The sequence below is a fragment of the Cajanus cajan genome, chromosome 11 (assembly GCF_000230855.2).
Source record: "Cajanus cajan strain Asha chromosome 11, NIPB_CcT2T_4, whole genome shotgun sequence".
NCBI lineage: Eukaryota > Viridiplantae > Streptophyta > Magnoliopsida > Fabales > Fabaceae > Cajanus > Cajanus cajan.
Window position 1 is genome coordinate 47097451 of NC_138527.1, and position 27410 is coordinate 47124860.

Here is a 27410-nt window from a genome sequence, read left to right on the forward strand (position 1 = left end):
TGAGTATGTTGGCAACATGGGCGATTATGAATAATGAGATCGTATTGTAATTCAATAATTTGAAAGAGCTGTTTCCAGAATACATACATACCTACAAAATAGTATAACCTAACCTCACAATAGCAGTGTCAACAAAACACCTAATTCTGGCTTTCAGGCCTCTGAAATTCTGGTCCGCAACTTATGTGCCACTATCTTGTGTCACAAAATACTGGCCATGACGAATGCCCGTAAACATTAAGGGCTCGGGTTCGTATGCCAGTAGAAAAAAGGATGAAAAAAGTGAAGTGCAAGTTGTATCTCTATGTTCGTATCGGAATCACAAATAAATGTATACATATTTTTTTAATCGTAACATCTCTAGTTTCTTACTTATTCAACCATGGATTGAGACATGGTTTGAAGTTAGAACCAGTAGATAATGCTGGGTTCAATACCTGATGCACAGGATGGTTTAAATATTTTGGCATGATAGAATGTGAACCAAATCACTCCATCTATCACGAGTATAATTTGTTTAGTAGTTCTAAGAGAAGAACAGCAGCTGAGTCTTTGGCCTTCTTGACGCTTGGCATTGGCTCCCCAATACATTCATCCGTCCATCCTCTATCAGTGGTATTGACACGCACAGCAAATGTAAACCTCTTTGCATGTGCTGGACCACCCTCATTCACACACCTACAAGTTTCAGAATAAAAAAGTAAAGCCATTTAGCTCTTGTGATCATCCATTTTTGATACTATATAGGCAACTTCGTAATTTCATACCTGTAGAATGGCATTGGCCAATTTCTTCGTAAACAGATATCATTTAATGTTTGTCTAGTAAACGTCTGGTTTCCATTCTTTTTCCCGTTTTCATCATTCTTCTCCTGAGTTTTTCCAACCTCCTTCTCTTTCAATGCAGCAAGAGCATTTCTTGCAGCTAATTTCTGTGCCATTTTTTTCTGTGGATTTTGAGCAGCCCCTACTTGCACCCCATCAATGAATACTTCAACAGTGGCCAAATTGCCTATACGACTTGCTTTATACTCTAATCCTTCAGCTTGCTGCTGACATCGCTCTTGCAGCTCACGCACAGGATGCATTGGCAGAGTCTCTGGGGTAACCATAGGATGCAAAAGAGGCTGAAAAACCTGGGAAAATTGCAAGACCAAGAATATTCTCCATCATTTCCTCTCCTTTTCCCTTAATTTTGCAAAAGAATATATGGGAGGGAATGTACTATATGCTTAAAAGCTAGGCACTAACCTTCCAAACAACAGTAGTATCCCTCCCACTGTCAAGGAAAATGGCACCGGCAATAGATTCAACAATGTCACCAAGGACCTTAGGAGCTTTGCAGTCTCCCAGACCAAAGGAGTTAAAACCTGGCTTTGACAATTCATCTTGAACTTCCTTCACAAATTCTTTAATCTGTAGATAACCGAAAGCACAATATTAGGAGGACCCCAAAAAATCACCAACTTGCTTAAAAAAAAGGAATATTAGGATAGGTCATATGATTCATCTTTGAGTAATAGCAAAAAGTCATCGGAAGGAAATAAGACCTGTTTTTCTAGGGCACTGGACCCATGCCGGAGATGCACATGAAGGTTGTGTTTAACTGCAACACGCGCAAAATTTTCATTGTTTACAGCAGCAGCCCGAAGGTCAGTCAGACGTCCAGGTGGCAGATTTGTGTAAGTGAAAAACAAATGCCTGGTAATAAGATGATCCAAGACGGCATCACCAACAAACTCTAATCGCTGATAACAGGATACTCCTGAAGATGGTCTGGAGGCATGAGTTATGGATTCTACCAGCAGCCCCCTGTCTTTAAACTTAATATTCAAAGCACCTTCTAAAGCATCAAAATCAACACTCCTAAGTATGCTGTCTGGAACATTAAAGGGCTTTCTTGAACACTCCATCTCATCGGGATCAAACTCTATTTGAATGCCAATCCATTTCATAAGGTGGTTAGCAGCATTCCTACCGCCTTCTACATAATATACCCCAATCAGCGCTTCCACAACATCTGCAAGTGTCTTACTGGACAGAACTCTGTAAGAACTTGAATCACTCTCAAGCTCACCATCTTCCATCTCATCCTCATATCCATCCGTGTGACAATCCATCTTTTCAGTCTTAGAAATGGATCGCTCTTGGTCAAACAAAGATGAGTCCCCATCCTTGGTATCCTCATCAAAGACAGGCAGAACCCCAGGAGCTGCCCATCTGGATGGGGCAAAGCGATCTGCTTGAATATATGATTGAAGCCCTTTACTTAATGCATACTGATATAATACCATGTTACTGACCATTTGTTGTCTCATCCTAGTAAGTTGACCTTCATGTTTCTGTGGGTATTTTAGGAAAAGAAATCGACTAACAACCCATTTCAGGTAAGCATCTCCAAGAAGCTCTGCCCTTTCATAACAGAATGTCTCCTGGCAAGAGGCGGCAGTCAAGGCTTCCAATATCTGTTCTCATAGAAGGCATGGGTTAACAGAAGAAACTATAACTAAAACCTAAATACCTGGAGCAGAGAAGATACCTTTAAAGACTGGACAGGAAAATTTATCATATTCTTAAGCTGAACTGCAAGTAGCATACTTTCAATCCTCCTCATTATTGAAGGTAACCTCTGGGCACCACGGACAAGTGATCCAGGCAGTGGGTGTACTAGGCATAGCTCAGGAGGAAGGAAAACATAATAAGTTTTGTCATGTGTCTCTTCAGATTCACCTTCATGTGCTACAATGAATGACATATCCCATTAAACTAGTATCTACAAATTTGCAGAGTACAATAATTCTAGGATAGGAATCATGATGTTAGATAAAATCAAGAGAGGTAAAATGTAATAGTGAAGTTTTATTATCGTTGATACTTACGAAGGAATACAAGGAGAGCTGAATATATAGGGAACCTTTTCTAAAAACAACAGTGAGAGAAAAGAGAGAAAACGGTTGTAAAAGCAACCAGCAGAGAGAGAAAAATTAGAGAGGTGGCAGGACAGCTGTCCACTAAAAAGATTCTGAAGATATCCTAAAGATATCACAGAATGCAAAAAGCAAAAAGCACAAACAAACAAATATTCCCTTTTGTTGTAACCCATATACACTAACAGCCCCCCTCAAACTCAAGGTGAAGTTTTGACACAAAAACTTTGCACTTTGAGTTTGTTCCTAAGAACTTCAAACCGAGCAGCAGACAAAGGCTTAGTAAGAAGATCAGCCCATTGATCAAGAGCTGGTATGTGATAAACTAGAAGTTGCTTGGATAGGACTTTGTCACGAACAAAGAACACATCAATCTCCATGTGCTTTGTTTTGCTGTGGAAAACAGGATTGTGAGCAATGGCCACCGCGCTTTGATTGTCACAGAGTAAAGTAGGTGTAGAAAAGGGAACCTTAAGTTCCTGCAAAAGGGCTTGAATCCAAGTTAATTCAGCAGAGGCTTGGGCTATACTGCGATATTCAGCTTCTGTGCTGGACCGAGCAATAACACGCTGTTTCCTGGACCACCAAGATATCAAATTGGGTCCAAAAAAGATAGCAGAACCAGAAGTGGACCTCCTGTCATCAATATCAGAGGCCCAATCAGCATCACAAAAGGCAGTGAGAGAGATGGGGCCGTTTACAGCAGCAGGTTGAATATGAAGACCATAAGAGAGTGTGCCTTTTAAATACTTGAGGATACGTTTGACAGCCACCCAGTGAGAGTCAAGAGGAGTAGCCATAAATTGACAAACTTTGTTAACAGCAAAACTGATTTCAGGTCTTGTAAGTGTAGCATACTGTAAGGCACCAACAACAGATCGAAAAAAAGTGGGATCATGAAAGAAGTCATTCCCAGACCTGGACAATTTGCAGTTAGAGAACATAGGAGAAGGAGCACCATGAGCTTCAGCCAAATTAGTTTTAAAAAGAAGGTCTCGAATGTACTTGCTTTGAGTCAGAACCAGAGACTTGTCAGGCAAGTGTTTAACCTCAATACCTAGAAAGTAATCCAAGCTTCCCAATTGCTTTAAAGAGAAAATTGAGTCAAGTTGGTTGGTGATTTGTTGAATGAGCAAAGAAGAGCTGCCAGTGATAATGATGTCGTCCACATAAACTAGAATAAAAATGGTATGAGTTTGATGTTGGTACTGAAACAGAGATGGATCACATTTGCTAGCTTGAAAGCCAAACCGAGTTAGAGTCAATTTTAATTTGTTAAACCATTGACGAGGAGCTTGTTTCAAGCCATAGAGGGCCTTGTTTAGCTTGCAAACCAGACTCTTATCCCCAGCTTCAAATCCAGGAGGCTGCACCATGTAAATAGTTTCTTCCAAAGTGCCATTCAGAAAAGCATTATTTACATCAAGCTGAAATAGATTCCAATTATTGGTGAGAGCAAGAGTAAGAATAATGCGAATAGTTATAGGTTTAATAACAGGGGAGAAAGTCTCATGAAAATCAAAACCATGCACTTGATGAAAACCCTTTGCAACTAGCCGAGCTTTGAGCTTATCTATAGAGCCATCAGCATTTTCCTTGACTCTGAAAACCCATTTACATCCAACTGCTTTGCGATCAGATGGCAGAGAAACTAAATCCCAAGTATGATTGAGCATTAAGGCATTGTACTCTTGTTGCATAGCAGAGAACCAGTTAGGATCAGCAAGAGCTTGCTTAACAGTTTTAGGTTCACTATGAGCTAAGAACAGGGATGGATGTATCCGAGGATTATGAAAGCCAGATTTAGACCTAGTTTGCATAGGATGGTTATTAATGGTTCTTGGTATACTGGCAGGGGCAGTGGAAGAGGTAGGAGAAGAGACATTTTGTGAGGAAGACTCAGGAGATGAAGGAGATACATTTTGGGAAGAAGACACGGAAGGAATGATTGATACACTTGAATCACCAATTTGAGAAGGCAAAGGAGGCTGCTGGGAGAGAACAGTTGAAGTGGTGCAAGGAGGAGACAAATCTGGATTGAGATTGAAATATTGACATGGAGAGACATTTTGTGTAAGGCTTGGCTGAAACAAATCTGTGTAAGGAAACCTATGTTCATTAAAGATGACATCCTTTGAAATGTAAATTCGGCCAGAAGAAGAGAGACATTTATACCCTTTGTGAGAGTTTGAGTATCCCAGAAAAACACACTCCTGGGATCTGAAATTAAGTTTATGACTGGCATATGGTCTTAAGAAAGGAAAACAAGCACAACCAAAGGTTCTTAAGAATTTGTAATCTGGTGATTTGTTGAATAAAGTAGTGAAAGGAACATTAAAGTTTAATGCAGCAGAAGGCAATCTATTGATAAGATAAACAGCAGTGGTAAAAGCAAAATCCCAAAATTTTAGAGGTAAGGAGGCATGATGAAGAAGGGTGAGACCAATTTCAACAATATGTCTATGTTTCCTTTCAACCACACCATTTTGATGATGTGTGTGGGGACAAATCACTCTATGTTGGATTCCATTTGTGGCAAGAAAGGAAGTAAAAGCTCGGTATTCCCCTCCCCAATCAGATTGAACACTTTTAATTTTGGTGTTGAATTGTAATTCAGCCATAGCCTTAAATTGTTGAAAAACAGATAGAGTTTCAGCCTTTGATTTTAAGGGATATATCCAGGTGTATTTAGAGAAAGCATCAATAAAGGCAACATAGTAAAGATAACCAGAAAAAGATGTAATGTGAGATGGTCCCCATAAATCAGTGAAAATTACATCCAAGGGGGCAGAATATATAGTTTGAGATGCAGAAGAAGGAAGTCTACGAGATTTTCCAACACAACAAGATGAACAAAATTCAGTAACATGTGTATTTGATGAGAGAAGGTTACATTGTGTAAGAACAAGCTTAAGAACATGAGAATTAGGATGACCAAGTCTAGTATGCCACATAGTGGAAGAACTAGATACATCAGAATTTTTATTGAAATTGAAACTATCTAAGACTGCAGAAGGTGAAACAGCAGACTGAGAGGGTATTTGAGCTGAAGAAGAGACCAATGCCGAGGGACCTTGGAGCTTTAGATGAGGAAAAGAATAAAGCCCATCAGCACCAACAACACCTTGAAGAAGAACCTCATTGGTGTCCTGAGATTTGACAAGACAATGATTAGCATGAAACTCAAAGAAAACACAATTGTCTTTAGCAAACTTACTGACACTCAACAGATTTTTGGTGATAAGAGGAACATGGAGAAGATTATTCAGGTGAAACTTAAATTGAGAGTTGATAGGAGAAATAAAAATGGAAGTACCAGAACCATTGATTTGCAAACCTTGACCATTTCCTATGAAAATTTGGTCTGGACCATCAAAATGCTCAAGTTGATGAATGTTCTGAGGCTCACCAGTAACATGAAATGAAGCACCAGAATCAGGAATCCATGAAGAGTTAGCACCTGGTTGAGAAGTATTAGCAACCATAGCACTTGGTGTGACATTAACACGAGCCTCCTGGCTGGGCTGTTTCGGATTAGGATTCACCCAAGTGTTGGAGCCTTTAAGATTTGAAGAAGAAGTGACCTGCACAGGCTGCAGTGTGGTAGGATCATACAGAACAAGGGATTCTGCAGGTTGATAATTAACATCAGCTCTATAGAAACAAACATTGGCAGTATGGCCATACTTGAAGCAAATCTGGCACTGGAAATTAGCAAAACGACCACCACGGCCTCTGCCCGAACCTCGACCACCACGACGCCCACTGTGACCACCACTAACACTGCCACGAGAATAACCCTGAGTGTAATTAATTGAAGGAGAAAAGGATTGCTTACGAAACCGGTTAGCTCTTGACTCATGAGCAAGAAGAAGAGCTTCCACTTCAGCAATAGGAGGAGTGACAAACTTGCTTTCAATAACAGAGACCACAGGTGCATACTCCTGAGGCAGACCTTCAAGAACAGCATCAACATATTCTTCAAGAGACACAGGACTCCCAACTCCAGCAAGTTCATCAGCAATAGTTTTAATTTGAGTCAGAAAATCACGCATAGACTGACCATCAAGAGTGGTGGAACGCAGGTCAGTGCGGAGCTGTCGAGCACGAGCTTTAGTTTGAGTATGAAAATACTCGTGAACCTTGTCCCACACTTGATAAGAGTGAACGGAGCCAATGACACGGGAAAGGATAGACTTCGAGAGCGTCGATTGCAGCCATGTGAGAAGCATTTGATCCTGGACCTCCCAGGTTTCATATGCTGGATTAACAATATCAGAATCACGATCAGCATCTGTCAGATACCGGGGTGGAATTTGCGGATTAACCACAAACCGTTGAAGTTTGTGGGATTTGATGACTGGTTCGATCTGCTGCCTCCAGTGAAGATAATTTGAATCATCAAGTTTTTCAGCTATGGAGTTGGAGAAAAATTGTGAAAAGGGAGAGGAATTATTTGAAGTTGCCATAGAAGAGATGAGGAAGAAAAATTAAGATCCGGGTACAGGATCAGAAGGCTCTTGATACCATGTTAGATAAAATCAAGAGAGGTAAAATGTAATAGTGAAGTTTTATTATCGTTGATACTTACGAAGGAATACAAGGAGAGCTGAATATATAGGGAACCTTTTCTAAAAACAACAGTGAGAGAAAAGAGAGAAAACGGTTGTAAAAGCAACCAGCAGAGAGAGAAAAATTAGAGAGGTGGCAGGACAGCTGTCCACTAAAAAGATTCTGAAGATATCCTAAAGATATCACAGAATGCAAAAAGCAAAAAGCACAAACAAACAAATATTCCCTTTTGTTGTAACCCATATACACTAACACATGAGAACAAACCTTCACTGTGCTCAAATCGAGGGGACAGAAGATTCTTGCAGTATGATACACCACGGCCTCTTATGAGAGGTTGCTGCTTGTAAATCAAATCAACCCCATACCTACAGCAAAGCAATAAAAAAGTACAAGTAGCCATGTGCACCCTCTGTTGTGCAAAGAAGAGACAAAAAGCTTCTCTAATCTGGAAGGAACAAGAAGTTATTGTCACTTTCCATGAAACATTGTTGATAAAGCCCTTGCAATTTAGAGGTGACAACAGAAGATTCCTTCACAGATTAAGATTAGCACCTTGCTCTTCCTGCACAACATTAGAGGTGCAATGCGGCTAACAAGTTATTGGTAAGAATTTTCAGGACATATAGAAACAGAGTAGAGAAAATGAGATAGGAGGTTTGGCTGGATGGGGAGGAAAATCCTTTCAAACAAAGAGGAAAACACTAGTAGACAATTATATTCTTAAAAAGAACGTTTATCATACTTTTGCTTGTAGTAATCAGCATATGAACTGTACTCCAGAGGACCAAGATAACCTTCTTTCCTAGGGAAAGAGTTTTCTGCTGACATGTCATAGCGTATTGAATCAACATAAAACCTCTTCCCTGAATGAGCAGCAGTTACAATTTTCCCTACCAGATCCTCTGCATTAGTACAGGTATCTGCCATCATCAATTTTCCATTGGTAGTCATATTGATGTGCTTTTGTGTTTGCTCGGCATCTCTGTGCGGAACCAATCCTGAAGCTTTCACCACATCAAACTGGGCCACAGCTCCTCTGATTCCATAGGTAGGATGCGATTTTTGTCCAAAAGCCATGCCATGACGCAATTTCCCAAATCCATATTCCCTTCTGTCTCCACCTAATGTTCTCTCATTAGTACCAAGGTAAACATCTGGTCGAGCTTTCTGGAGGGGATTCTTCCATGCATCAGCTCCAATTATTGTCTCAACCAGATGCCAGTCAATTTGGTTCATAGGATCTACAGACTTATCGCTAACCATTGGGACAAACAAATATGCTTTTGCAGGATCCCAAGGAGTGGTAGATGGTTCAACATCCACATCCAAGACAATGCTCATTAATCTTACATGAAAGCTTTTCAGGGATGCCAGCTGCATGTCATTAAAAAATAGGTTTTACCCAGAGATATCAGAAGCTAATTTTTAAAAAATATATGAACATTTAAAACTGGTATGGACAATGGTTAATCTGTCGACCTGACTCTCAGTGATATTTATTGGCCCTCTTAAGACAAGAGATGCCTTTGTAGTCACGGTTCGAGCGATAAATAGATCCATTGACATCGATAACACCTATAAAATGGATACAATTAGAGAGGAAGTGAATGAGTTAATAATACCAAAAAATGAACTAGAAGCAGTAGAAAAAATAGGATTACCTCTGCATCCAGCTCATTGCCAAAAAGTACTGCAAAATTTGAAACTTGAGTCAAGAACGGATCCTTTGAATGGCCTATATTTTCGCACTTCACAGCATACATGTAAAGATGAAGCAATTTGGAGTTGTTGCAAGCATCTTTTCCAGAGAGGATCCATTCTCCCTGAAAGTCCAGATAGCATTAAGCACTAATGAGGGCAAGGCAAACCAACTTCAGAATTCTCATGCCAAAAACAGAAAGGTAAGAACAAAACCCTTCCTGTCACTAAAGATTAATAAAGATGGCTTAGAGCAGATAACTTGCAGAAAGAACCAACCTTCAGTATGTCAGCCACACCTTCAGGATAGAACTCCCTATGTCTGGCAGTCCCTGGAAGTGGATCTCCTTCATCAATTTGTTCATCCTTTTCTCTTTCTCCCCCACTTCCTTTATCAGGCAATAGCATGTCAGTGAATGCTCCCATCTCATGCAGTTTCTTGCAAGCAGCCAGACAAACAGCCTGCAAAACACCAAATTAACCATCAGTTCTTCATAAAGATGAGTAGAATCAATCAATTTCATAATAAATGATGGCATGCCTGTTGTGCCAAACGCATAGAACTGCATATAGGACCCTCAAGATTTTCAAATGGTGCATTACACGGCAGCTGAAGCTTGCAAGAATACTCTGTAGGACCTCCTGATTTTTCATGCTTCTCCATAATAAACTCTGGTCGAAGAATTGAATATCTGAACAAAGGATAGAAGACATCCAAATCATAATTTGAGGCTTAAAAAAGGCTGGAATAGCAAATCACCAAACTCAAGCATAAATGCAATACCTGTCACTTGGTAGCTGAGAGCAGTAGAAGTGGATAAGACCTACAGCAGAATTTAAGCTCACAACTGCACCAGTTGACTTCACCTGGTACACTGTTCCAGGCCGGGTGTCAACAGAAATCAATCTAGAACTGTCCTTCAGATGACTAAGGTCTGTTCTCTCTATTGCTTCTTTGCGCAAAGTCTCCTCACTGTTCCTGGCATTCCTTAGGAATGCTTCATGAGACAAATTCCCCCTATTTACAGGACAGATCACAAGGATGGGGACAGAGAAGGTGGAAAGAGTTCAGTTATCCAGCATTCACAAAAATATAAAACACCATGTACAATAGGGAAAATTAGGAACATGATACTGGTTAATATCAGATCCAAGAAAAAATCACAGGTTTTTCAGTATGCTTATCTGAGAAGGAAAAATTAAATCACACTGACTAAATCAAAAAACAAGTTCACATTTTATAGGCAGTATAACAAAACCAATTTAGCCCAAGAGCCTTGGCTCATGTGGCACCAAGTTTCTCAGGAGACTACTTGAACCCATGTTCAAAATCCTACCCAATTTAACTCAACTTTAGCGTACCTTCTTCACCACACAGCATTTTGATCTCCAATGTCAAAAAAATAATGACCTTAAGAATATCAATAATAATATTTATTTATAAAAGAAGAATTATTTGACACAGAATGAACCACAAAAGGAGAAAGGAGGACAAAGTATCTGTCTTAACCAAAGAACAAAATTAAAAAACAACCAAGAAAAATAAGAAAATCAATGAGTAAACCCTCATTCTAATCCATGAAATTCTAAAAGCTTCACACTTTAGTCTCTAGTTCTATAGAATCCTAACTTAAATCCTTGATTTTGCAAAAAGTCGTTAATTTTAGTTCATTCTATACTTCATTTTCGTTGTTTTGCACAAAAAATGACCAAAGTAACTGTCATTCTGCAAAGTCCAGGACTAAAGTGAATATTTTGTAAAGTGAGGGACTTAAGACATCAATGCTTTACAATTTCACGGACTAAAATGAGGGTTTATTCAAAATCAATGGTTGGAGGAGGAAAAATAATAATTTTAAAAAGCACCAAAGAAAGAATAAACATCTTTTTTAGTTGCAGTGTTGAACGGGAAAGTAAACCCTTCATCACTCAAACCATCAGTAAAATAACAAGTCATGCAAGGGAGGAGAAAATCCAGAGGACAAACATAATAAATTCACTCCAAATCTCTTAGAATTGCTAAATCTCTAGAAAAATATACTTGAACAGCTGAACAACACCAGAAATAAGAAACAACACAGGTAACATGGTCAAATCCATGTACCTCTCAACCATCAAGATGTAATCAGATCCCGGCTTTCTAGCACGGCCCCTAGATTGAATGTATGCCAGAACAGTCTTTGCAAGGTCAAAGCGAATAACAACATTGCATTGCCGGATATCAAGTCCTTCTTCAGCAACACTAGTGGCAACTAACAATGTGACCTACAAATGAGTGCATTAGTGAGATTGTGAGAATAGACAGGATTACACCTACAAATGAGTACATTAGCAAGGTACAAATCTTACCCGCCCATCACGAAACTTGGCAATTGTATCCTGCATTTGGTAGGTCCGCATTTCCTGACTGTTATTGTGACCAATCAAGCTTGCACACTTCACAAAACTAAGAGATGGAAGCTCTGCAAAGACCTGCCAATATTGACACACAATGGGCCAATAGGATCTTGATTTATGCAACTGAATCAACCAAAAGGAACTATTAAAGTAATATGTCTATATAACCACCTTGGGCAGAACTAATGCAGACACAACACGCTCAACAAAGATGATTGCACGGAAATCTTCTGTATGCTGATACTTGAGAAGTATTTTGATTAGTGCCTGCACCTTCGGGGTCACCTTGCCATCAGCCACAGCTGCTCCTATAATGACATCCACATGCTCTCCGCCAGAGACAACTAAACAAAAATGAGTCAGCTTAAATGAAAGATCAAACTACATTCCACATCTGTCATGGGTATTTAATATTTAAATTTAAATATCTTTACAAAGCATTAATTAGATATATGGTGAATTATGAATGCTCTCTCACATGTAAAATATTTTGTTAAAATTCTTAGTCCAATTTCTTATATTCACTAAGTTACCAAATTAAAATAATAATAATAATAATAATAATAATACAGCATTACAGCTTATAAGGATAGTTTACAAATTTAAACTATGAACTAATCAGCAGCCATTACTAAGTTTCAATTCAACAATCAGGCTCACCGTGACTGTCTGGAAGCTCTCCTTCTTCCATCTCTTCATGTTCAGACACACTTTGAGCTGCACCATTCTCTGAGTCATCCGTGCCAGCATTTTTGTCAGAAACTGCACCCTCTGACAGTTGGCATTTCAGAAGAGAGACAACTTTACTTAGATAAGATTCCTGAAACTTGACATCAAGTTGGTAGTTTGCCCTTTCGTCATTTTGCAAAGCTGCTAAAAAGGATTGTGCAACCTGTAAAAAGAAAGAATTTATAAAGAAGTCCATGAAACTCAAGATTCCTCATTCCCAAAGAAATAGTATGCACCTTATATGCACACCATTGTCCCAGTTCACCAAGTGCATAATTAACAGCTCTCAACTTCTGAATTAGGTTTGCAGCTCCATCGCTTTCTGTTCTTTCAGAAACGCCATATACTTGGCGCAGCTCTTCCTTAGCTCCAGCATCTCTAGCTCCCATAAACTGCCATTTGCTTCTTCTTGAACTAGATTTTGCAGCTTCTTCAACCTCTACCTCCATCTGCTTTATCTGCTCATGCAAATAACATAAACTGGCAGCTTTATCATACTCCACCACAACTTCAGAGGGCATTGGCACATGTTTCTCCAGCTCCTTACGATCTTTAATTGTGCAAACTATAGAATCTAGTTTACTTTCAAGATTACGAATTTTTATTGCACAGTCTACTTGGCTGGAGACACCTGAATATACCATAAGCATAAGCAATGTTGACTTGAAAAAGAATGCAATGAAAATGTCGCATATAAATAGAAAATTGACCATCAGTTTCAAACCTAAAGCATATTGTTAGAATATAGGAAAATATCTTATCATATTTTAGATTATCTTCTAAGTTTAGTTTCCCTATCTCCTCATTATCTCTTACAATTAGTTACCAAATTCCTTACCATATCATGTTTTGTTTCTTTAATTAGTTAGGAATATGATTAGTATACATAAGATTAGGGCTTGTTTGGATGAACTTCTCCAAAAGCATTTATAGAAGAAGAAAATACAAAGGAAAAATAAAATAAGCTTCTTCATAAGTTGAAGTTAACTTATATGTAAGTTAAAAATGAGTTATTGGTGAAGTTAATATGAGAAAATTTCTACAAATTAACTTATGGAGAGGCTAATTTCATATTTTCTTCCTATTTTCTTCTCCAATAGTATTTTTGGATAAATTTACCCAAACAAACCCTTATATTGTAGCTTTTATGAACACATCAAACACATGGATGCATTGCAATATATCTCGGTGAAATATCAAATTAGTGCTTCATTATCTTTTCTCTCTCTTTCTTCCACTTACACCTAAAATCCCATAATTTCAACACAAATTGTAGCTTGAAAAAATTAGTAACAAAGCACAGGATCCCAAGTTCAGTTGAGAACTTGAATAACTACCCTTCAAGTTAACAGGAGAAGCAGTCATTCCAAATACAGATGGCCTCTTCTCTTTGGGTGTTGTATGGTAGAACTCAGACATCACCAATGAATATGGGTGTTTCTTCACAGCATGGTGGCACTCATCCAGAATCAATAGATTGATTGCTTCCATTTTTATTATGCTATGCCTCAAAATGTTCAAAAGAATTTGAGCGGTCATGACTAAAACCTACAGCAAGAATAAATAACCAATTGAGTAATTAGTATAAACACATACCTGGCCTAGGAAGAACACTAGCAATATGAATAGGGCAGGCGAGGGGGAAAGGGAACTTATGAATCTTACAGAAAAACAATTTGCCTACAACTTGTATGCAATAATGAGAATAAAAATTGCAGAAACAAAGAGCAATAAAACTACTTTAAAGTAACAAAACGATGTCTTTTATATATGATTTATGATTTACTGGCAATTTGTCATGCACTGCTTTTTAATATTTATATATATATACACACACACACATATACATACACACACACACACACACACACAGAAACAGCAAGAGCTTCAAAAAGCTAGACACTAATTAAAAATTCCTGGGTTTTAAGATAAGCTGCATCTTGGAGACATTGAAGGGACGAAACCCACATGTTGGCATCAGAGTATTCACATAGATCATAGATAATGCAATTCAGTTGAAGATAAAAATAAGAGAAAACTGATTTTGAGTGAATATTCTAGAGTGCTGAAAACACAGTTAAATGATATATACACACAAGGGATAATAATCACAAAGTATATTTCACAAAATGGCAACTTAACTATCTCAATTTCCCAAGATAAAATGAACCATAAAAGCATTGTGACCAATTACCAAGACCATCGCCACATCCCCATCCTTTTCATCCATGATCAGATTTTGTAAGAAAGGCAGCAGAATCAACTTGAGAGCACATTTGGGTGATTCTTCATTAATGGGACTCAGAATTAACAATCAATTGACTCTACCACAGCAGGAATATTTGCGTTGGTCATAATTTGATTTCCAACATTTTCAAAGTCCTTATGCAAGCCATGAAGGCCAAAAACCAAGTACATTAATGATTTGATCTAACTTTTAAGCACCTTTTGGGGAGGATCACAATTGGTCAAAATCATCTTGTTGGATGCTATATACGGAGTTTTGTTCAAATTAGGGATTAAGTTGTGATCATGCATTTGAAGAGCTGCCAAATTATGAACAAAACCATAGAGATAACACCTGGATGTCATGTAGTTTTTACAATAAAGATTTTCAGAGTTTATTGAAGGATTCCCTGAGAATATAAAAGAGAAGGGGGCCTTTATCAGACCCTGTTGCAGATACCATGAAGACAAAAAGACTGAAACTTAGAGCTGAACCAAAAGATATACAACAGGACAGCGAGTAGATTTTGAACTCACTATTCAGATCAAATAAAAATGAGAATACAAGACGTGAAACAGACAAAGGAGAGGCTAACAAGTATAATGGAGGTGGCATGATTGATATCTGGCCGTAACAAAGTGACATGTGGCTTTCACATGCCGACCAGATGTATTAACATATGACGGCACTCCATGGGGAATTGTTTGGTGATGAGTCAGGAATGATCACTTAAAATGAGGCACTTCAGATGGTGGTCTCACCAGAATAAATGGCTTCAGTGGCCAGAGAATGACTAATGATGACTTCAGATGAACAAAATTAAGACCATAAATTCAAACTTCTTAATTCTATAGCTGCACAAATGTATACAATTTTATTATTGCATGCTAGGTACCAAAAATCTATACAACTAGCTATGACCCATTTGCTACAAAGGCTGCATCAGCTACAATTCTGATATCCAAGCAAGAGTTTCCTTCAATATGATGAACACGTGCATTGACCATAAACGAACAACTTATTTTCAATAATAGAATAAACAAAAGTTGTACTTAACCAGTAGCCAACTCTAGATGTGACGAGAATATGGACAAACATGAAGAAGAAAACTTAACAGAATCTGAATTCAGAAATCAAATGCTATACTGTACAGAATAACCAAAAAAATAATACCACATCAGTAGACTAAAACACAAACCAAAAAAACAGAAGAACAAAATGACAGCAACTACAGGCCAGCATATCTTCAATAGAAATATCAAAACATACATGTTTGGTGTCAAATTCACGCTGCCACCTTCGAGCATCCCAAAAATCCTGCCCCATTTCTCCGCAATAGTGGCCCACTTGATAACCAGTCCGCTCACGAATTACTTCAGCTTGCTGTATTAGACAAAGAACTAGAATTACTACAGCTTACGGTAATTAAACAACGAATTACAACTTCCAAACAGTGAATGGACACCATTTGCATTTGATTACTCAAATCTCATGTTGTCTCCAAGCAAAAGCCTTTAAAAATAAAGAAATTGTGAAAAACCATATTACCTGGTAAACAAGTGGAACTTTTGGAACTAAAAAAACTGCAAGCATTTTCTTATTTAGCTTCTGCAAACTCTCCTGTATGCTTCTAATGAGAAGAACAGCAATTAAGGTTTTCCCTGCTCCAGTTTCAAGAAAAGCTATAGTATTTTTCTTCTTTGCCTGATCAAGAACATCCAACTGATACTGTCTAGCTTTTTCCTCAGGAACCCTCTCCTTAGCCTCCTCAGATTTCTTATCAACCTTTCCATTGTTTTCCTGTTTTGCCTCACTCACCATTTTGTCTTCTCGAATACGATCAGGTTCCCAGGCGCCCAGGCGAAAGATCATATCATTGGAACCTGACTTATCCCTCTCCCAATAACCCCTAGTTTCTCTATCCCTCCAATCCCTATCTCTAACATCCCTCTTGCCACAATTACCATAATGTTCTCTTTTCCTAACACCATCCTTATCCCTCCTATCAATCTCATCCCTATCCCTAGGCCTCTTCCTGTTGTTAAAACACCTCTCCCTCTCCTTCCCTTGATAATTATTCCCTCTACCATAGTAAGGTCTCTCATTCTTGTAGCCACCAAGCCGAGCCCTTTTGCCACACCTCTCTTCACCATCAACATCATGGCCTCCATTGAGAGTGAGAGTCCCTCTTTCCCGAGAATGATTAACCAAAGCACCCCCTTCATTCCCATTGGTCATCTTGCAAGAGCCGTTACTCTGAGCAGCAACAGAAGCATCAGGAGCAGGAGCAGGAGCAGGAGCAGGAGCATGATTCTCCCCACCCTCCAAAGTGGCATTGGAGGCATCATTAGGCAACGACACTTGTCCTCCAGCAGAGTTGGAATTGGATTCAGCATGAAGAGGAAGACCAGAACCGTTCTTGATGCTGTCCAAAATTTTATCAATGCCACCGAAAAAGTCCTGATTGGAAGCGTTGTCAGGCTGGTCGGACACGATGGATGAGACATCAAAATCAATGAAATCACACGATATGTCCTCACAAGCATCGAGCCAGTAAGAGGGGTCATCCCCCGCCGGAACCCTACCTCCATCCTCCATATCCTTTTATGCAATTTGATTATGCTAAAAAGAAAAGGTCTTTATTAGTAGCAATAGGAATCTTGAAGGAGAGAATGAAAGAGGGTATTGATTTTTCAGTGGAAGAGAAGAATGAATGAACAGTGGTAAAGAAGAGAGAGGTGTGTGCACCTAAAACCACAAGTCCTGTAGTGTGATTCCGCGGTGTATCAACGCTTATTCCGCTCCTCTCTTTTTTTCTTTTTCTTTTTTTTCTTTTCTTTCTTTATGATTTTGGATTCGACACAATTAGCCGCTTCTGAATTTTGCTTCTTCTTCTTCTTCCGCTGCTGCTGCTTTTTGCAGAGAAATCAAACCACAGCCACAGAGACAGAAGAAACAGAGCAAAATCCCAGACTCGGAGAAAACATACACTCCACTGGCACACATGTCCCATTTAAGTCAATAGATTAATTACTTAATTATAGTATTAATTAAGGTTCGAAGATACTACTATTTCTTTCACCGCCGTTACTAGGTAGTATCATATTTATGGGTCGGGTATCGTCCACCCGATTCGAATACACCTTTAATCTAATCTTTTTATTTAATGAATCAAAAAATGTAATATAATCATTGACAATAACAAAAACAATATATATATATATATATATATATATATATATACTTGTGAATAACATAATTTGTTAGTGACATTATAGTTATTTTAGAATTTAAATATCTTTTTATAATTTTACAATTTTTTTGTTATTTAAATAATCACTCTAATATAGCCGTGGTGATAGAATTTCTATAATTTAAATGAAGTTTTAAGTTCAAAATTAATCATTATCGTCATTGTAAAAGAAAATAATTAAACACTCTTTATTTTATTTTGTTGCTTCATTTTCTATATTTCATTCAAATGGTATTTTTTAATTCGCCCACAAGAGTGTTTGAATAAAAATAAAAAGTAAATTATTTTTATATTTATCAGCAATAAATAAGTAAATAATATTGTTCTTACTGGAAATCTGCTGTAGAGCTGGGCCGTCCAGTAAGATCGGTGAGTTTCCTTTGCCCGGTGTATTGGTACTCCAAGATGGGGGAAGTACCTGCAAAAGAGACTCTGATGCCAAAGTTAGGGTTTGCATGAGTAATAGTCTCATATATATAATGCACGTACCTTGAGGTGATCGAGGTTTGCCTTGGGCTTTTGGGCTTGAGATAAGATATATCATGATATGATATGATATAATTGAAGGGCGGATCTGGTCTGGGACGAGATCCTCGGAATCAGGTATGATTTGCTCAAATACCGGGCTGACGTCATGCACCGCGTGCCCGAGGTCACCTATTTGCATTACTAACCCGGGCTAGGAGCCCGGGTGCGAAATACGGTTAGTACACTAGCCCCCCGAGCTCCGAAAGCCGTAGGTCGAGGAGTTAAGACCGGGCTCATTGGAGGGGAGCGGCTTTTCGCTATACGTTGTCCGAAGGTTTGCCATGTGTCACGACTGTTCATTTCCCGAGGGCGTTCGAGCGACGCGTTAAGGGAAGTGACGGTTGTGTAATGATGGTTTTGCAATAAATGTGTTGTCAGTTGTGCTTTTCAACCGACACGTGTCGCGTCGGTTTTGAATTTTGGGGGAGAGTTTTTCCTTTTCTTCCGCTCGCGCCTCTTCGTTTTTACTCTTTGTCTTTCTTCTGACTTCTCGAGTACGAGAGCTTTTCTTGCTTTCTTGCCTTTGCGCTTTCGTCGCCGTTTCCGGTAACTCCTTCTTTGTTAGGGTTGTTTTCTAAGGAGGAGTATCAGGTACTTCCTTTTTATTTGCTTCTTCTCTCTTTTCATGGCCGGTGGAAGTGGTGTCGGATCCTCTGCGTCTGCCAGGGGCAAGGCGCGTGGCAAGGCGCGTGGCCGCCGGAAGGGTCACTGTTGAGAAGAAAGACCCGCCGCCGCCTAGGGGCCCGGAACCAGGCGTTCCTGGTTACGACTGGGTCAAACGCGAGGTGGCTGAGGCTCAGAGCATTTTTTGCTCTTTCCTCGAAGTGAATGCGTTTCGGAGAGCGCATAGGGTTTGCGATTCCTCCATCTCCCACATGATTCGGCTTGAGCCCTGTCAGGCAGATGAGGGCGTGTACATGGGGAGGTCTACTGATCCCCCCCATTTCTATGTATATCAATGCTTTTTTAGGGATTTGGGTGTCTGTCTTCCCCTCACTCAGTTTGAGTGCGATTTTTTGAATTTCATCAACGCGGCTCCTTGCCAGTTGCATCCCAATAGTTGGGGTTTTTTGAGGGCTTTTCAGGTTCTGTGTACAGTTCTAGGTATAGAGGTGTCTCTTCGCGTCTTTCTTCATTTTTATCAGTTGAAGATGGGCGTTCCGCCTTATGGCATTTTTTCCCTGAGCGGGAGTAGGATGGGGGTTTGTTTACTCCCTATTCCCAATCGTATAAAAATTTCAAGCAAGAATTTTTGGGGGTCGCCCTCGTGGGTGTTGACCCTTTGGAAGATGAGGTGTTTTACTTCGGCGGTTTGCCGAGGTTTCCGTTCTATTGGCGTCCCAAACCGTCTAGGTTTCACGGTTTGGGAGATTAGAAGGTGACGGCCGCGGAGGCGGCCACCATTAAGAATCTTGCCGCGCTCCCTCGTCCGCTGGATTGCAAGCTCGTTCTGTCGCTTGCAAATTCGCCTTATAAGGAGAGGGGCCTAGAGAGTGAGTATTGCACGCTTCAATAGATTGTCGGGCTTGTGTAGTTGCCTTTTACTGATGTGCTTCTGTTTCTTATCTGCAGGCATTATGGGGAAGAACTTGTGACGTGAGCTTAAGCACCGTTACAATGTGGCTGAGCTCGAGGTTCCCGAGCTCCCAGAGGAGGATGCCGCCCCCCTGAGGACACATCGCAAAAGAAAAAGGGGAGAGAAGGAGGTCGGGGGGACCTCTGCCCCTCGTAGTGCCGAGGAGGTGACCTCCAGGGCCGCTGATGCCGATACGGTGGACCTTACCGAGAGTCCGCCGTCCAAAGAGGTTTTCTCAGTGGTTGTTGAGGATGTGACTCGGGCTGCTGAGCAAGTTGTTCGAGTTGCCGAGGTGGTGAGTATCGTGTTTTTTCGATCGTCTCTTGTTACAATCTTTGGTCTTTTGACCTGGGAACGTTTTTTGCAGGCAGGAAATGCCGCCGAGGTGGCGACGCAGGCTGTTGGGCTGGCCGCCCAAGCTGCCGAGGAGGGGGTTCCGGCCGCCGAGCATGTTGTTCATGCTGCCAAGGTGAGTAGTGTTTGTTCTATTTGTTTTTGTGGTTCCTCGTATGTCATCTTATTTGTTCTTGACATGGGGTTGGTCTTTGCAGGTGGGGTCGGGGGTCCCTACCGTTGACGTTCAGGATGCCGAGCAGGGGACGCCGGTCTCTGCTGCAGCTTCGGCGCCGCCGGCGGGTTCGTCGCAGGGGCCTTCCTGGACCCATTATCTGGCGCATCGCTTCGGGAAGGGTTTGGACAAGGTGCGGCTGGATCACGTGAGTGCTTCCGCCGACATGAACTTGTGGAGTGCGGGGGTGACCGCTGAGAAGTTCTTTCCTCAGGGTTCATTGGGCTCCAACGACCAAGGATTGATAGACGAGGTCGACCCTGAAGATAGTTTTGATGCTGCCCAGGTCATGCTGTAGAGGGTTATGGGCATAATGGGCCATTGGAAGCCTAAGTGGAAGCAGCGGGAGGACCTGGCTAAGCAGCAAGAGGATTTGGCCAAGTTGAGGGGCCGACTTCATCCTTGGAAGGAGGCGAACAAGATCCTGAGGGAGGAGAATAAAGTTCTCAGTGCCTCCATCGGCGAGGCTAAGCGGCAGGACGCTGAGCTCCGGTCTGTGCGTGGCAATCTTGCCAGGGTGCAAAAGTCTCTGGAGATCGCTTTGCGGTCTAATGAGGCTTATGCTACTCAGGTGGGGGAGCTGCAGCAGCTCGCTGCCTTCTCCCGAGGCCGCGTCCGGTCCTTGGAGGATGAGGTGACGTCCTCTCATGGTCAAGTGCGGGCTCTGGAGGACGCCGTCTCTTCTCTAAAGGGGGAATTGGCGGCGGCGGCCGAGGAGCACCTCCGCAGTGAGGTCGTTCTTGGTGGCTGAGAAGACGTTTTGCTTCCTTGAGGGCGGAGCTTGTAGAGTTGGCGGCGAGGAAGGCGGCCGTGGAAGAGGGGCTCGCGGAGGTCGAACGCTTCGTTGTGGCCGAGCACAAGAGGGGTTTTCAGAAGGCTGTTCGTCAGGCACGGCTCCTTGCTCCCGGGTTTGACTTCTCCTCCATGCATGTGGAGAAGGTGGTTTGCTTTGGGAGGCTGGTTCAGGAGGACGATGTCAATGACAGCTCTAGTGAGAATGCCTCCGCCTAGGTTGCCTTTGTAATAGCGTAGTTGTTTTTGTTTTTGTGAATTGTATCTTGAGGACTTGTCTTATATGTACGTATATATGCCCCTTTGTTTTCTGTTTTTCCTTGCGACCGTATCTGATTTTTCGACACTTGCGCATTTTTAAGCTATATGTCTGGTGCCTATGGTGTGTTCTTGGGCTGAACACATAATTAAGCTATATGTCTGGTTTGAATTCGACCCTGCTTTTAGGATGAACAACATAATTAAGGTTCGAACTCGACCTTGTGCTGAGAGTGTCGAGGTTCGTATTCGACCCCGGATTTTCATGTTCGAGGTTCGTGTTCGACCCCGCTTTAAAATGAACAACGTAATTAAGGTTCAAATTCGACCTTATGCTGAGAGTCCCGAGGTTCGTACTCGACCCCGGATTTTCATGTTCGAGGTTCGTGTTCGACCTCGCTTTAAAATGAACAACATAATTAAGGTTCGAATAAAATGAACAACATAATTAAGGTTCGAATTCGACCTTATGCTGAGAGTCCCGAGGTTCGTACTCGACCCCAGATTTTCATGTTCGAGGTTCGTGTTCGACCTCGCTTTAAAATGAACAACGTAATTAAGGTTCGAATAAAATGAACAACATAATTAAGGTTCGAATTCGACCTTATGCTGAGAGTCCCGAGGTTCGTACTCGACCCCGGATTTTCATGTTCGAGGTTCGTGTTCGACCTTGCTTTAAAATGAACAACATAATTAAGGTTCGAATTCGACCTTATGCTGAGAGTCCCGAGGTTCGTACTCGACCCCGGATTTTCATGTTCGAGGTTCGTGTTCGACCTCACTTTAAAATGAACAACGTAATTAAGGTTCGAATTCGACCTTATGCTGAGAGTCCCGAGGTTCGTACTCGACCCCGGATTTTCATGTTCGAGGTTCGTGTTCGACCTCGCTTTAAAATGAACAACGTAATTAAGGTTCGAATTCGACCTTATGCTGAGAGTCCCGAGGTTCGTACTCGACCCCGAATTTTCATGAAAGAGGCCAGTTTAACTTCGAGTGTTACAAAAGCAATTCGTGAGGAAATGGATTGAGCAAAACGTATAATTTTATTGATTTGTTCTTACGTGCCTCGTTAAAAACCCTCTCAGTCGAGGACTGAGGCGGGAAAAGAGTGCACAGCTTGTTCGTACTGAAAGTAAAAGAAGATTAAGCAAAAAACTTAAGGAGTTATAGTGGGGGGATTCTCCTTGTTTTGCTTGCTCGACGAGGAGATCTTCAGGCACTCGGCGTAGCATTGCCGAGCTATCTTCTGATTAGATTTGACAGAGATGACCTGACCGTCCTTGCCCGGGAACTTCATAGTGAGGTGTGGGGTTGACACTACCGCTCCGAGTTGGTTCAAGGTTGGCCTCCCGATGATAATGTTGTAGGAAGTGTTGGCTTCCACGAGGAGGTACCGGACCATGACCCGCCTTGTATCTGGTGGCGTTCCGAAAGTTGTCAGCAAGTCTACGTATCCCCGAGTGTGAACTCGTTCTCCCGCGAAGCCGACTAGGGGCTCCGTGTGAGGTTGAATGAGAGAGTGGGGGACGTCTAGTTTGAGGAAAGTCGGCCAGTACAGGACGTCAACCGAGCTTCCCTGGTCAATGAGTGTTTTCTGCACTTTCCAGTTGGCTATCTCCACAACGATGACCATGGGGTCATCCTGGTTAGGGCTGACGCCGGCGTAATCTTCATCGGAGAAGGAGATCGGCGACGAACTTAGGTGCGGGGTCGAGGTGGTAGAGTGGACGCAGTTGATGTTCCGCAAGTGTCTTTTCCGGGCCGAGTTGCTGGCGCTTCCTCCAGCAAAACCACCTGCAATCGTGTTGATTACTCCCCGTAAAGGAGCCGACGCTGTTTCCTGACTTATTTTGGCCTGTATCGCGCCGTTAGCATTTTGCTGGGACCTTGTGGGTAAATCTGTGCGAGCTCCTGACACGCGACCTCTCCCGCGTCCCCGGCCTCCAGAGCCACCTCGGGAACCTGGCTGTCGCTGGATATAGTGGCCGAGGTGGCCTGCTTGGATGAGCTCTTCGATGCGGTCCCGGAGCGTGCGGCACTCGTCAGTGGTGTGGCCGTAGTTCCTGTGGTACCGGCAGTGTTTGGACTGATCGGCGCTGTTGGGGGTGTGGCCGGGTGGTGGAAGGGCTAGTAGGTTATTGTTACTGGCTTCTTCCAGGATGTGGACTCTCAGGGCGTTTAGGGGAGTGTAGAAGTCATACCTCCCGCTTCTGTTGGCTCTGGCCGGCTTCTTGAATTGGCTGTCATTATTGACTTTTACCTTATCTTTGTGGCCCTGTTCTGGTTTTGCGGGGCCCTTCCGGCGAACTTGGTCGTGGAAGGCCGAGTGCTCTTCCATCTGAATGTAGCCGGCGGCGCGGGCACGTAGCTCATCCATGTCGTGGGGGGCGTCGCGGCATAGGCTGTCGACGAACGATCCGGGTTTCAGTGCCATGAGCATGGCGTGCAGGGCGACCTCTGGGTTTAGATTCCGGATCCGAACCGAGATGTTGGAGAAGCGCTCCATGAAAGCTCGCAGAGATTCATCATCGTTCTGCCTGAGGTTGGCCAAGGCGGCCGAGGTTGTGTGGTGAGGCCGGCTGGTGGCGTATTGTGCCACGAATCGCCGCATCAAGGTGGCAAAGCTGTCGATGGATCCGGCTGGTAGTTGGGTGTACCAATGAAGTGCGGGTCCCTTGAGTGAGGTCGGAAAAACCCTAAATAATATAGCGTCGCTGTTAGTGTAAAGGTTTACCTGAGTTATGTACGAGTCGATGTGCTCGTCGGGGTCCATGGTGCCGTCGTAGCGGTCGAGGTGGAGGGGCTTCCACCCGCGGGGCAGTGGGGTCTCCATGATGCCATCCACAAAAGGATGACGGCGGAAGGGTTCTTGGCCCTCGGAGACATGGGTGGGGGCCCTGCTAGTACCCTGCCCTGATCTATGCGTTGATGCATGAGACCGGTGCGTGGCGGGCCGTGAAGTCGGTGCCTTGGTCGTCGCTCGGGATTGGGAGGCTGAATGTGCCTCCTCCTCATGAGTGTCGCTCTCGTGCGGAGGTTGTTCGGAGTGGTGTCGAGGGAGCTGGGCGCGAATGCGCTCATTCTCGGCACGTAACACTGCGAGGTCTGCTTCATTAGCGGTCCGCATCGCTGCAAGGTCGTTTTCGTGCTGGGTGTGCATGTTTTGAAGGTCGGCGTCGTGCTATTGTCACATCTGCTCAACTTGGTCGATCAGCCGCCTTAGGGTTGCAGCGTCGCTGTCCATGTTGATTGAGTGGCTTGCGTCGTCTGTCGCTCGTCTGATATGACTTCTAGTAGAAATCATGCAGGTGGCCGATAAGAGTTGTCTTGATCGGCCCCACGGTGGGCGCCAAATGTTCTTACCGGAAATCTGCTGTAGAGCTGGTCCGTCCAGTAAGATCGGTGAGTCTCCTTTGCCCGGTGTATTGGTGCTCCAAGATGGGGGAGGTACCTGCAAAAGAGACTCCGATGCCAAAGTTAGGGTTTGCATGAGTAATAGTCTCATATATATAATGCACGTACCTTGAGGTGATCGAGGTTTGCCTTGGGCTTTTGGGCTTGAGATAAGATATATCATGATATGATATGATATAATTGAAGGGCGGATCTGGTCTAGGACGAGATCCTCGGAATCAGGTATGATTTGCTCAAATACCAGGCTGACTCATGCACCGCGTGCCTGAGGTCACCTATTTGCATTACTAATCCGGGCTAGGAGTCCGGGTGCGAAATACGGTTAGTACAAATATAACTAATTAAAATTTAAATTTTAAAAAATTAAAATTATTTAAATTGTTTAAGTTGTTTTATATATATATATGTGTGTGTGATTTTTTTAAAATTTTAAATATTATAAATAACTTTAAACTTGTATGTGGTGTTAATTATATTAAAATATTAAATATAAATAATTAGTATCAATTTTTTGAACTTATAATTAATGATAATTTTTTTAAAATATTAAAAATTATATAAAAAATATAAGATAAAAAATATAAATATTTAAGTAATTTTATTTAACAAATATTTGCAAATATAAATATTACCATCCTCATCCTTATTTCATTTATAAATGATAAAAAAAAAAATACAGATATCTTTCGCTTACAAATATTTATTTAGACTGTTTATTTATTATCAGTGACAAAATTTACCTATAAATACTTATGAGTATAAGTATATTTTGTCGTCACTAACTAGAATACTCTTTTATGGACCAAACTTTCCCTACCATTTTTTTACTATAAAAATGATAAAAAGCACTCTCCCATGAGATAAGATGCTGAGTATAGTTCTAAAAGAATATTATAAGATGTAGAAAACAAATTGATCAACTGGAATCATCAACAAATAGGAACAATAATTGGAGAATGAGCACATACAAGAAAAAGAAAGAAGATGCATGGGATAAGAATTAAGCTTTCATGACATATTTGGTTGACAAGTGGGTGATTACCTTTCTTTGGGTCAGCGCTGAGCAAGGGAGCACAATCCATCCCTCATGCTCATTGTGAATATTATTTCTTACGTGATTGTTCTTCAAATTAATCTCAAAAATTAAATAATATACTTGCAAAACCCTCAGAATTTAGGAGGATCGGGTGCATTTTGTTTTATAATTTCAAAAGTAGATTAAATTACATAAATGAATAAGTTCTTAGTTTTATTGCACTTACGTTCATTATATGATGTTAAAGTTTCTATTATTATTATTATTACTACTACTATTATTATATAGTTTAGGATAGTGTTGCTTCTAAAATATATATTTTTAAGTTAAATTACCTCTCTCCCTTATAAAATTTAAAATATTAATATTAATAACATTATAAATATTATATAAGTAAATATTCTTAAACTATTACGACATTATTATTGTTTTTAAAATTTAATAAAATAATAATAATTATGATTTTCATTACATTATTAAAATCCAATTTAAATATTATTAATTATCATATCATTTATTTAATGTATTATTTATTGATCACCATTTATTGTTTATTTTCCGATGGGGAAGAGATTAAATTCAGATTTTGTGTACTATATTATTAGGAAACATGTAAAGGGAAAAAAAAATCAATTTTAAGCATATCAAAAACTCATTTTATATTTTTTCTGGGGGCCCATGAAAGTGACAGATGAAAAGGAAAAGCCCAAAAGACAGGAAGACCCAGCCCAAAGTAAAAAGAAGTGTAAAAGGACTCTTTCCAACTAGATTCGGGAGAGCTTCTTGAATCTTCACAACTCACAGGATGCTCTTAGCTCCACAGGCTTCATAATGGGCCCAACATTACTTGCCATGGTAGCTGCACTTCTGGGCGTTCCTGGGCACCACAATTTCTTATTCCGGAATGAAATTAAATTTTTTAATATTTGTTAACACTAAACACTTTTTTTTTTTCATAAAATTTTGTATTCTTATATAATTATTCTTATATATGATTTTGTAATTAATAGGTGATCAAATGTATTCATTGGTCACACAGAACAAAAATTGTATTCACCGGCTTAAGCATTCGTCAATGTTCTTATAACATGAAATAAATCAAAAGATTTGTTAAACTTCTTATTTCAACGTGATAACATCTTTCTAATAAGATGAAATGTTATATAAAGTTGATGATCTGCAATACGGTGTTTAAAATTTAGTTATGAGATGGGATTAAAAAGTAATAAACCATAATTATGCATCCTCAATACAATAACAACAACAATACATGAATCATATATATGGCGTTATTTGTCTCGATTAAAACTAAAGTTTAACGGATGTTTAACCAATTTTTCTAATTTCTTTCTTGTCTTTCTTTTCGTTTTCATTCTAAAAAAATATGCAATCGACTCTTCTCATTGGTACATTATAGATCAGTCTTCTTC

At 40.9% G+C, this 27410-nt stretch overlaps 2 protein-coding genes across 2 annotated transcripts; both read right to left on the bottom strand.

Annotated features, from left to right (window-relative positions):
• Positions 1-24: 24 nt before the first annotated feature.
• Positions 25-17569, bottom strand: DCL1 (dicer-like 1). The gene is made up of 21 exons (XM_083066279.1): positions 17301-17569; positions 16101-17174; positions 15822-15935; positions 13663-13873; positions 12562-12956; positions 12257-12488; positions 11768-11940; positions 11549-11671; positions 11304-11464; positions 9984-10217; positions 9741-9891; positions 9479-9661; positions 9163-9324; positions 8981-9076; positions 8244-8875; positions 7766-7866; positions 2539-2738; positions 1550-2464; positions 1251-1415; positions 768-1135; positions 25-678 (listed from the first exon to the last, which is right to left on the bottom strand). Exons 2-21 carry the CDS (start codon positions 17148-17150, stop codon positions 501-503), a joined length of 5844 nt encoding a protein of 1947 aa, XP_082922405.1. The 5' UTR covers positions 17151-17174; positions 17301-17569; the 3' UTR covers positions 25-500.
• A 5117-nt stretch (positions 17570-22686) lies between these two features.
• LOC145953572 (uncharacterized) lies at positions 22687-24657 on the bottom strand. The gene is made up of 2 exons (XM_083067552.1): positions 22936-24657; positions 22687-22821 (listed from the first exon to the last, which is right to left on the bottom strand). Exons 1-2 carry the CDS (start codon positions 24655-24657, stop codon positions 22687-22689), a joined length of 1857 nt encoding a protein of 618 aa, XP_082923678.1.
• Positions 24658-27410: the final 2753 nt, after the last annotated feature.

Excerpts from the sequence above, each read along its gene's own strand:
- DCL1 (XM_083066279.1), bottom strand. The coding sequence starts at position 17,150 with ATGGAGGATGGAGGTAGGGTTCCGGCGGGGGATGACCCCTCTTACTGG. Across the intron at positions 8,876-8,980 it reads TAAATATCACTGAGAGTCAG|CTGGCATCCCTGAAAAGCTT; the intron begins GTCGACAGATTA and ends AATGACATGCAG. Across the intron at positions 2,739-7,765 it reads TCGATTTGAGCACAGTGAAG|CACATGAAGGTGAATCTGAA; the intron begins GTTTGTTCTCAT and ends CATTCATTGTAG.
- LOC145953572 (XM_083067552.1), bottom strand. The coding sequence starts at position 24,657 with ATGCGGACCGCTAATGAAGCAGACCTCGCAGTGTTACGTGCCGAGAAT. Across the intron at positions 22,822-22,935 it reads CGCCACCAGATACAAGGCGG|TTCCCGGGCAAGGACGGTCA; the intron begins GTCATGGTCCGG and ends CTCACTATGAAG.